This window comes from Sinocyclocheilus rhinocerous, unplaced genomic scaffold, assembly GCF_001515625.1.
Source record: "Sinocyclocheilus rhinocerous isolate Xijiao unplaced genomic scaffold, SAMN03320098_v1.1 scaffold1045, whole genome shotgun sequence".
NCBI lineage: Eukaryota > Metazoa > Chordata > Actinopteri > Cypriniformes > Cyprinidae > Sinocyclocheilus > Sinocyclocheilus rhinocerous.
The window spans coordinates 937706-949509 of record NW_015645361.1 but is presented as its reverse complement, the minus strand read 5'-3'; the positions used below and the strand labels follow the sequence as shown (position 1 = coordinate 949509).

The following is an 11804-nucleotide window of genomic DNA, read 5'->3' as shown; positions in this document are numbered from 1 at the left end:
TTTTTTAAGTATGTCATTAAAGCATTATATATTTTATAATGATTCAAGCCATTATTCAACAAGAGTTTTAAGTGTAATATTTTCTATCCCTATTTCTTTTAATTATTCCAACAGAAATGCTCTTCTGTTACAATGTAATGGTACATGCTCTGCTGTTTCTGGTAATCCACACAGACTACAGTTCCCAGACTCATGCTTATTAAAGAAGTCTGGTAATGATTGTATCTTCTCGTCTACTACCAACATTAACTCTTTCAACCCCAACTTGATTTTGAATATGATAAAGATGACTTCCCCTCATTTTTGACGTCTCACCTCGCCACGCACGCGCAGAATAACGCTCCAATCAGACCGAGGCGGAGAATCTTCCTCATGAATATTAATTAGAATTCTTAACGTTGACACGATTTTATTAATATTAAGTAGATTATAAATTCGAAGACTTTTGTTAATGATTCAGATATGCTACACACTGACTGATTACGAAACTTACATTCGTAATATATATATATATTTTTTTGTAACATTAAAACAAATACAGTCTTCAAAAGTTTGGGGTCAGTAAGATTTTTTCAGATATGCTACACACTGACTGATTACGAAACTTACATTCGTAATATATATATATTTTTTTTTGTAACATTAAAACAAATACAGTCTTCAAAAGTTTGGGGTCAGTAAGATTTTTAAAAAACAAATCAGTACTTTTATTCCGCAGGGAGGCACTGAATTAAACAAAAGTCACAGTAAAGACATTAATAAAAAATTATATTTCAAATGAATGAATCTTCTGAACTTTCTATTCAACAATAATCACAGTTTCCACAAAAATATTGTGCAGCACAACTGTGTTCAACTTTGACAATAATCAGAAATGTTTCTTTAGCAGCAAATCAGCATATTAGAATGATTTCTGAAGATCATGTGACTCGGAAGACTGGAATCTTTTTAATATATCTTTTAAACAGAAACTAGTTATTTTAACTTGTAATAATATTTCACAACATTACTGTTCTTTCTGTATTTGTAACGAAATAAAAAATATAATGAAAAAATGAAGCAATGCGGCCTTGATGAGTAATAATTTTTTATATAATGCAAAAAATCACAATATAAAAATCTGTATTGTTATTATGATTTATAGTTTTATATACAGTAATAATAAATGTGTAAAATTAAGATTATATATATAGTTTTTACAATAAACAGTGACACAAAGCCAAATGTTCTATATCTTAAAATATATTTACATAGAAAACTTATTTTAAAGAAAAAATATTTGAAATTGTAATATTTCACGATATTAGTGTTTTTAGGTTTTTTGTTTGTTTGTTTGTTTTTTATTAAATAATGAAAAAAATTATTAATTAAATTTCAAAAACATAATATAGTACAATATTCATAAAAGAAAAATGTTAATTATATAGAGAAACTGTTATTCTTATTTTTAAAGAAAAAATGTTAAATTGTAATATTTCACAATACTACCTTTTTTATTAAATAAATGCATGCAGCCTGGGTGAGCAACAGATGTTTTTTTTTTCAAAAACATAAATATAATACAGAAATACACATAAAATAAAAATGTTAATTACATAGAGAAAATTATATTCTTATGATCTATAGTTTTATATACAGTAATAATAATGCAAAAATAAGATTACATTTTTTTAAATCATAAACAATGACACAAAGCCAAACATTCTACATCTTAATTTTTATTTATCGACATTTGTGCAAAGTATATTACAGTACATTACATACAATCAATCCACAGAGCTGTGTACAAGTAGATTTGTCAGACTGCTATGGCTGGATAAAGCCTTTTCCGTTCATTCAACGTACATATTTAGAACAACCAGCCTAATAAATATAGTGTGTTTTCTCATAAATGATATTATCACATGGTAGATTATTTAAAATCTTGTAACAGTTCTCATGTAACTAGGGTTAAAATGAGAAAGATACATTCACCTCCCAAGTCCCTGTACCAAGTGCAAAGTCAATTCCATGATAGAAGAAAACAAATCATCATTAAGGCTTCATTTTTGCGCAGACAGATATTTCCGTCAGCAACTGATGGCAAGACGACCCATTTAACATGAACTCACAGAACAACAATGAAACATTAAATCAGAGAAGACACCACAGCCAGTGCATTTAAAAATGATCTATGACCCTCTAGGCAGGTTTTTAAAAATTGAGCGAGAACCGTCTCCACTGACAATACAGGTCTTGAGGAACAGATGAGCTCAGAAGTATTGATGTAAACATGAGGTTTCTCTCTAAATGCATTCATTCTTTCACGGTTCATAAGGAACATTATTCGAGAACGAGACACCGACACCCTGCAAAGATTCAGCCGTGAGGAAAATTCATCGTGAGCTTTGCGGGATTCGGCCCTTTGCTTGCACATTTTGCAAAAGGGATAAAAAAAATGTTTTTGGAAATCAAGATGATAATTCCTTACGGAGTTCACATTTCAACATAAACGTCTTCAAATGTAGTAAAGAGGAAAAACATATAAAATCAACACCCTTCAGTACACTGCAAAAAATCAGTCTCTTAATCAGTATTTTTGCCTTGTTTTTCAGTGAAAATATATATAAACATTTTTAATGTTTAAACAAAATGTTTAAAGCATCTGTAAAATTGATGTTGCTTCTCAAATAAATTTATTTGGTTTGAGGATCAAACAAGATTAATTTAATTGAGAAGCAAAACTGTGTATTATAAATTTTACAGACTGTTTTAAAAGAGTTTCATTTTTCAGTTTTAAGCTTTATTTATTTATTTAAAATACATTTATTTTGTTTAAGGATCAAGAAAGCTGAATTTACTTGAGAAGCAAAATTGCATAATTTCAATTTTTCAGAATGTTTTAAAATTAAGTTTAATTTTAGCATTATTTATTTATTTAATTTCTGGTTTTAAGCATCAATCTCAAAACAAAATTTAAGGAGCTTTAAGCCTAAAGCAAGAATAAAAAGTGGTCAAGAAGGTGAGAAAAATAAATGCAATTCAAAATATATTCTGTGTATATATAGTCTTGTATTACACTAAATATGTAATGCTATAAGAAAGTGTTGATATTTTTAATGATAAATAAGACAAAAATACTGTAAGAACATTTTGGCAGTGTACAAAACAAGATGATTTAAATGGGTGCTGGGATTAGAAACACACATTCACACACTCTTTCGAAGGGCAGGACACTGAATTGTACATGTGCAAAAAAAATTTGACAAATGTGTGATTCCAAAATAAAAATAAAAACCTGAGACAAACAATTTGTTGTACGCAGTGCACAACGTTAAAACCAGTCCTGGTCACCGGTGAGTGTTTACTTGTACTTTCCCTTTAAAGCCCTTCGACCCCATTTCCCATTGGCTCTTTCATTAGTCCCTCCCCTTTAAATGACACTTCGCCTCTTCCTATTGGCCCGTTCCGCTGGGCAGCTCAGATATGACAGGGTAAAGGCACATAAGCAGGTAGTGAGTGTCTGAGGGCAGTGCATTGGTTTCAGATGTTCTCGTCCTGAGGAACCTCTCGTATGCTCTCTCTGAGCTCAGGCCGAACACGCGGCCGCTGGCGTATGCTGCGTCCCGACGCGATGAGGTCGGCGTAGCCGCGCGAGTGCGAGAAGGCGTAAGCGGAGCGACGAGAGCGTCCGCCGCGCTGGAATGCTGGCTGCTTCTTCTTCTTCCTCTCGTCTTCTTCATCCTCAAGCTCATATTTCTTCCTGTTCCTCTGGACCTGCAGGAAGAACGTGAGGCTGTAATGTCTCTGCATATGTTGTGCTGTATTGTATTTAACCCAGAATGTTCCTCATCATTAGGTTTTTTAAGGATCTCACCTTGTCTCCGACCGAGGGCCAGATGGTCTGATAGAGGAACTGGATGCAGATGACGGGAAGGAGACAGATTCCCACCGTCAGGATGATGGTCAGCCACAGGTACGGCTGTCTCAGAGCGTTAGACGCCGCGCCTTCGGGTCAAAACAACAACCGGGTTACACAGCAACCCACAGCACAGTCTCTGTTTGAGATTAAACCGTGCAAATAACAGTGCAGTAAAGGGCAGCAGTATGCCATGGAAGGTTACAGCCAAAATGTGATATTTTAGTATTATTTACATACTATTATAGTATTTATTCATACTTTAAATTTGGTTTATTTTTTATCATTTCTGTTTTCATAGTTTTAGTCATTTTGTTCTGCTATTTTGTCATTTGTATTAGTTTTGTTTTTAAATATTACTTTTAGCATTTATTTTTGTATTTTCAGGTTTTAAATTTTAATTTTAATTAAATTTTTTAGCAATGTTATTTTGTGCATTTGCCATTTGTAATTTTTTTAATAGTACTATTATAATTGTTTTTTTGTTTTTTTTATTAGTTTTTATTGTAATTTTACTTTAATTTCTAATAATGTTTTTATGCACTTTTGTCTTTTCTTTAGTTTTTGTTTTTAAATATTACTATTAGCATTTATTTTTGTATATTTTATTTTATTATATATATATATATATTTGGAAATATTACTAATTAGCTTTATTTAATTTTTTTTTCCAGCTTTAGTTTAGTTTTAGTTTTTTATTATTATTTATTATTAATTTCCAGTAAGCCATTTTAGTTCTTCAACTTAAACTTAGTTGCCAAGTTAACATTTTTAATTTTCATTCAGTTTTTTCCATCTAATATTTAGATGCTATTTCAGCTTTATTTAAATTAACAAAAATGTTTTTAATAGTTTTCATTTTAGTTAGTAAAAGATTTAGTTTAGTAAAAGAAGCTTAGATTTCTTTTTAAATGCATATAAAAAAAAAATTTTTTTAAATAGTGCATATTTGATAAATTACTTTGACTGCAATTTACATGAATATAACAAAATTGAATAAATAAATGAATATATAAAATAATACATGATCATCAATCAACCTTTTTGACCATCATTTTATGTCAAAAGGACCTGTCATTATTAAATTCTGTAGCTTTTGAATTACATTTTTATAAAAAAAAACATGTATATCATAAAATATTTCAAATGCATATCAAATGCATATATTCAATGTAAAACAAGCTTAAATTTCTTTTTTCTTTTTTAATAGTTATTTATGCATTTTTTATATAAAATAATACATGATCATCAATCAACCTTTTTGACCATCATTTTATGTCAAAAGGACCTGTCATTATTAAATTCTGTAGCTTTTGAATTACATTTTTATAAAAAAAAACATGTATATCATAAAATATTTCCAATGCATATCAAATGCATATATTCAATGTAAAACAAGCTTAAATTTCTTTTTTCTTTTTTAATAGTTATTTATGCATTTTTGATCAATTCGTTTTAACTTAATTTAATTTGTATTATTTTATATTTTAAAACAATAATAACACATTTATATTTAATTAATATATAAACCCGATTCATTGAATCAGATTTCTATAAAAACATGTATATCATGTAACCTATAAAAAAGCCTAACATATAAATCACAATAATCATGCAATTTTTCACAGATTGTGACTTTTTGCTCATTCATATCACCAATCCCTATCGCTGTCATTTTTACACGATCTCAGACCATCATGTGTCATGAAAAGCACGGACTACTTTAATTTTTGTTTCGAGTTTCATTTTTGGAGCCTCAGTTCTATTATGAAAACCACCACCAGACACTGTGCAATAAAAGCTAGCATGACTTTATCACAAACCTGTGAAAGTGAAGGTGGTTGGGAAAATGACGTGGATTCCTGCGCTGTGGATGTCAAACATGACGCCGAAGTAAATGGCTATACTGCCGAGCACCGCAAAAAAGTTCACGAACGTCCAGTAGGAGGTGTTCAACGAGATCTGGGCCACAAAGAAACAATATTACATTAGATCAATGAGAAGAGCCTCTTCTGAGCACGGATTCATTCACAGTTCACGAAGATCTGATCAACATGCAAGTTCAGTTCAAGTTAGAGACACACAAAATGCCTCTTTATTTGGACACTGAAATGTCACATGATCGAAATCGACCAATCGGGCACCTGCAGGTTGACGGTGATGATGAGCGATGAAGCTGCGACCACAGCGAACGACTGGTAATCGGACGGAGCCTCGCCGTCCTGTCCCATGGTCTGCAGGAACGCGCCGTACGGGATGAAGAAGGTCATGAGGGACGTGAAGATGCCGTGGAACAAGCTGATGAAGAAGTTCTTGTAGTTAAACAGCGATCCTTGCTGCCCCGGGAGATACAGCTTCGGGCAGCGCAAACTTATTTTGTCATTCACATCCTACAGGAGTAAACGTGTCAGTGGTGTCAGTTTGGATTTCATGGTGACTTTAGAACAGATTGAAGCTGGTACGGAACTGATACCTGATCCAGAAGGCCGACGAGGAGAACAGGCAGACTGCTGTAGCAAACGTTGTATAGAGCGATGAACCAGTCTTCATATGCCGTCTACAAAACACACACAACAACACGTCAGCAGTCACTTCTTTCAAAACAAGATTCACACTAAATGCTGTGAACTCCATCTCTGCATGTGCTTAAAAGACTTCCCTGCAGTTTTCCACCAAAAATGAAAGCTTGGGGGTTAAACTCTTGTTAAAATGAAGATGTTATTAAAAAAAAATAATTTAATATACTTATTTCGAAATATTCATTTTTTTTACATTAAGGTTGTATTAGAATAGAAATATATTCCAGTCTTAGAAATAATACTTATACTAATAATACTACTACTATTATTACTACTAATACTGATACTAATAATAACTAGAAACAGCAACCATAATAATTATAATGCTTCTGTTGTTGTTGCTATCATATATCAATTTATTATTATTATTTCTAATACAGAAATATATTACTATTGTAAAACAACTGAATAGTAAAATAAATATCTTAAAAATGTGTAAATTGTTATTTTTTATTATTATTTTATAACAGCACTGTAAGATAAATATATTAAATAATATATAGTAACTTGATAATCATGCTAACAACATGCTAATCATGCTAGAAACATGCTAGTAGCTTGCTAATGCTGTTAACAACATGCTAGTAACACCCTAGCAACCTACTAGAATACCTTAGCAACCACATAGCAACACCCTAGCAACCGACACAGGCACCCTAGCAACAGCATAACACCACCCAAAGAACCATCCCGGGTACCTTAGCAACACCCTAGCAACTGCCCCAGGTACCCTAGCAACCACCCCAAGTACCCTAGCAACCGCATAGCAACACCTTAGCAACCACCCCGGGTAGCCTAGCAACCGTAATAGCAACCAATCCAAGTACCCTAGCAACTGCATAGCAACACCCTAGCAACTATCCAGAGTACCTTAGCAACCACATAGCAACACCCTAGCAACTACTCTGAGGTCCTTAGCATCTATCTATCTATCTATCTATCTATGTCTCTCTCTCTCTGACAGACTGTATTGCCTTCAAAACATTCAAACTATAAGCTTTTAAAATTACTTTAAACTTCAAACTGTTTCAGACTAAAAAAAACATTAAACTTAAAACTTCTCTGAACTTCTTAAACTTTTTAAAGTTTTAAACTTTTTCAAACTTTCTGGTCCGGCTTTCTCAAGCCAACTTAAAGTTTGTCTAGACAAACTTTTTTATCTAGTTATTTCTAAGACAGAAATATATTACTATTGTAAAACAACTGCATAGTAAAATAAATATATTTTAAAAATATGTAATTTGTTATTATTATTGTTATTATTCCGCTATAAGACCTGAATCTCAGATGAGAGTTTCATTTGATAGGAAAATCCTTTGATTATGGTCAAAAGTAAATACATTTGAACTGTGCCCTTAATGTTGAGGCAAATTTTCCCCATGGTATCGAGAAAGCTACTGAATATCAGTATTTTAGTTTGAAATTCCAGTATTGTGACAATACTACCATAAAATGTCCAAAACGTCTGTAAATCAACTCTCAGTGTAAATCTCTCTCTTACCTGTGAGGAAAATCCATTGAAGAAGGAGAACCAGAAGTGCACCAGGGTGAAGGCGAAGTTCTTGTAGAAGAAGTAGCGCAGGAATTTGCACATGCGGATGTAGGACCAGCGTCCGTGGACCAGCAGGAGGCGCTCAAGGTAACGGAACTGAGCGAAGGCGTAATCGCTGGACATCACAGCCTGCATCCCCTCCTGACCGCTGATGCCCACACCGATGTCCGCAGCTGCAAAGGAGCATGGGAAGGAGAAGTTGGCTCTACAATGGCACTTTTAAACTCTTGAGAAAACACTTAAAATGAATTAATACTTTGAATAAAAGTTGATTCTGTGATCATTGCCTGGATCAAGGGTATTATTGTTAACTAAAACTAGAACTATATCCATTTTACTTGAATAAAATAAAATAAAAGAAAAGAAAAGAAAAGAAAAATCTTTCAGCTAGTTGGCGACTGTCGAGGCAACATTTCTAATTTTTTTTAGCTTTATTTGAAGAACTAAAATAACCAAAACTTAAATTTAAAAAAAGAAGCTAGAAACACAACAAAAACACACAACAAAATGACTAAAAATAAAGTAATATATATATATATATATATATAACCATGTATTATTTAAAACTGCCTAAACAACATCTCTAATTTTGGTTTAGTTTAATTTGAGGTACTAAAATAAAAAGAAATAAATAATAATAAAAATACATATTAAAACATATGTTATATTACATATGTAAAAGACATATTAAAAAAACAACATAAAAAACAAAAAACACAACTAAATTACTAAAACTAAAATTAAAATCATAACAGACAACATAAAATAATAAAAACCTACACAAAATATTAATCAGAACTAATAGTTGCCTCTACAACTGCACTTTTGAACTTTTGAAAAAAAATTTAAACTGAATTAATATGAATAAAAAGTTGATTCTCTGATTGTTGTCTGGATCAGGGTTATTATCATTAACAAAAACAAACTAAAACCATAACCACTGTACTGTACTGTACTAAACTAAACTAAACTAAACTAAACTAAACTAAAAACTTATTTCAGCCAGTTGCCAAAACAAAATCTTTAATTTAGGTTTAGTTTAACTTTAAGTACTAAAATAAATAAAACTAAAACTGAAATAAATAATAATAAAAACAGATGTGTTTAAAAAATAAACTTATAAAAATGACAAAAACACACAACAAAATGACTAAAACTTAAACAAAAATTAACATGATAACAGAAAATCTAAAAAAATAAAAACTATAAAAATAAAAAATATTATTCAAATCTCAAACAGAATCTGAATGACACTAAAATAACGCGGGTGTGGGAAATAAATAATAATAAAAACAGATGTGTTTAAAAAATAAACTTATAAAAATGACAAAAACACACAACAAAATGACTAAAACTTAAACAAAAATTAACATGATAACAGAAAATCTAAAATAATAAAAACTCATTTGAAATATTATTCAAATCTCTAACAGAATCTGAATGACACTAAAATAACGCGGGTGTGGATCAGGAATGAGATTGGCTCTCACTCACTCTTGATCATGTTGACGTCGTTGGCTCCATCGCCGATGGACAGAGTCACGGCCTTCTTGCAGCGTTTGACCAGACTGACCACGTTGGCCTTCTGTTTGGGCGTGACGCGGCAGCAGATCACCGCACTGCATTCACACGCCATGTCCACGAAGTCCTCCTGTCTCTTCTCCTTCTCCCAGTCATCCACGGGCTGGCTGCTGTCTGGAGGGTTGGAGGAGTTTGTGTGCCGCTTCCTGAGCTTCTTCAGACGCAAGCGACGACGCTTCTTCTTCTTCTCGTACAGTATCTCATTCTGCACAGAAACCAGAAAGTGCTTTTAGACTAATAGTAGGAGATACAAACTTTACTTTCTAACTTTGGAACATCTTTTATTCGATTCCTGTTGTCCTGATCAACTTTATTTATTTATTTCCATTTTAAAGGTAATATTACAGTCTTTTGTGAGAAAATAAATTATTAGATAATGCCAACATATTTTAACATTTTATTTCCATCCAAATTGTTAATTTCAATATTTCTGCAAGTCACTGCAAAACAATGTCCATAAGGAAAAAATGAAAACTTACTTAACATTTTTAAACTTTAAATTTGAAAGTTACAGTAGCGTTCAAAAGTTTAAGGTGGGTAATTTTATGTTTATGTTTTTGTCTCTTCTGCTCACCAAGTCTGCATTTATTTAATAAAAAACACAGTAATAATGTGAAAAATTATTTTACTTTAAAATAACTGTTTTCTATGTTAATATATAGTCAAATGTAATTTATTGCTGTGATCAAAGCTGAATTTTCAGCATCATTACTCCAGTCTTCAGTGTCACATGATCCTTCAGAAATCATTTGCTGCTCAAGAAACATTTTTCTGCTTCATATTTTTGTGGAAACCGTAATACGTTTAATTTTTCAGGATTCTTTGATGAACAAAAAGTTCAAAAGAACAGCGTTTATTTGAAATTAGAAATATTTTGTACCATTACAAATGTATTTACTGTCACTGTATTAATCACTGTTTTACACTGAAAAAAAAAGTTTTCTTTTCTTTAAAAAAAAAAACTTACTGACCCCAAACTTTTGAATGATTTTGTATTAATTAATAGTTTTGTTTATTTGATGTGTTTATTTGACACTTAAGCAACAGCAGTTCAGTTCCACATGTAGCTTTTTATTCAATTGAACTATATCAACCTCATGTCAAATCGAGTGCTTTGATTTGTGTTTAGGGGTCTTGAAGCATAATGTGAGAGTGGATCAGTGTTTGATGAACGCACCAGCCAGCCTCCAGTGATGACGAGGGCATTCTTGCCGGGCTCTGTGAAAAACAGCTCCTTCAGCTTCTTATTGCGTCCTTGAGGGTCGTTGCGCCTTTGGGTCTGTCTGTTCCTCAGCTGAACACTGAGAGAGTAACAACAAGAGAGTCAGAAAGCAGACGCTCAATCTCAAGCCACTGACACATTCACAGATGTCTGTCAGCTGACACGTACTTCACATCCTCTCCGTAGTGGATCTTCATATCGTCGGTCAGCAGTTGGCAGGAGTAGCCGATGTTCTCAGCGGTCTCTGAGCACGAGGCAAACAAAATCCATTAGAAATCAAACCGGGATTTTACCGTCTGGAAATCTCACTACACACAAACACACACAAGAGTGAGACACAGGTGACAGAGACTGACAGACAGGAAGTGAAGAAGAGAAAGAGAAAGACTCACGGATGATGGACATGCGCTTGCGGTCGCTGTTGAAGTCGAGCAGAGCGAGCATCTCGTAGGTCTCTTCATGGTCCATCTCCATGATGGTGATGGTGTCCTGTGTTCGGGACAGGAACACGAACCCAAAGTTGCATGCGGCGGTGACCAGAGCGCCCTCATCAGGAGACGCGGCCTGGTACACCAACTCATCTGAACACAGAGAAAATATGCAGCACACAAATGAACAGCAGCTTTATTTTACTTTTACACAAAATAGGACTAAGAATGCTAAATAATTCTGAGATGAAAGCAGCACTGAATGAAACATGCTCGTATTATTATTGCATCATCTCAGCAGATAATGATCGTTTTGGTCTCCTCACCCCCTTTCTGCTCAACCATGACGGTGTGACACAAGGACAGGAGTTTGAAGAACTCCAGTATTTGCGGGTCCTTCTTCGAACGGATACAGGAAACGAGGAAATGGTCTTCGAACTGGAACTTCTTGTCGGCGTACTTATTCCAACTAAAATCCACAGGCTGAGCAAAAATTAGAGAGAAAGTGAAATTAATATAAACGACCAATCAAACATTTTGATTA

The 11804-nt window shown here is 33.0% G+C and overlaps 1 protein-coding gene across 1 annotated transcript in view; it reads right to left on the bottom strand.

Annotated features, from left to right (window-relative positions):
- Positions 1-2995: 2995 nt before the first annotated feature.
- The window catches only part of atp8b1 (ATPase phospholipid transporting 8B1), a 36844-nt gene continuing 28035 nt past the window's right edge, over positions 2996-11804 (bottom strand). Inside the window, exons 15-26 of the mRNA XM_016509488.1 lie at positions 11587-11743; positions 11225-11413; positions 11115-11140; positions 11001-11080; positions 10788-10911; positions 9524-9815; positions 7979-8202; positions 6372-6455; positions 6043-6288; positions 5722-5860; positions 3857-3987; positions 2996-3756 (exon numbers count right to left, since the gene is read on the bottom strand). Of these exons, the coding sequence (XP_016364974.1) occupies positions 3523-3756; positions 3857-3987; positions 5722-5860; positions 6043-6288; positions 6372-6455; positions 7979-8202; positions 9524-9815; positions 10788-10911; positions 11001-11080; positions 11115-11140; positions 11225-11413; positions 11587-11743 (1926 nt within the window). The 3' untranslated portion in view covers positions 2996-3522. The remainder of the gene's footprint in view (positions 3757-3856; positions 3988-5721; positions 5861-6042; positions 6289-6371; positions 6456-7978; positions 8203-9523; positions 9816-10787; positions 10912-11000; positions 11081-11114; positions 11141-11224; positions 11414-11586; positions 11744-11804) is intronic.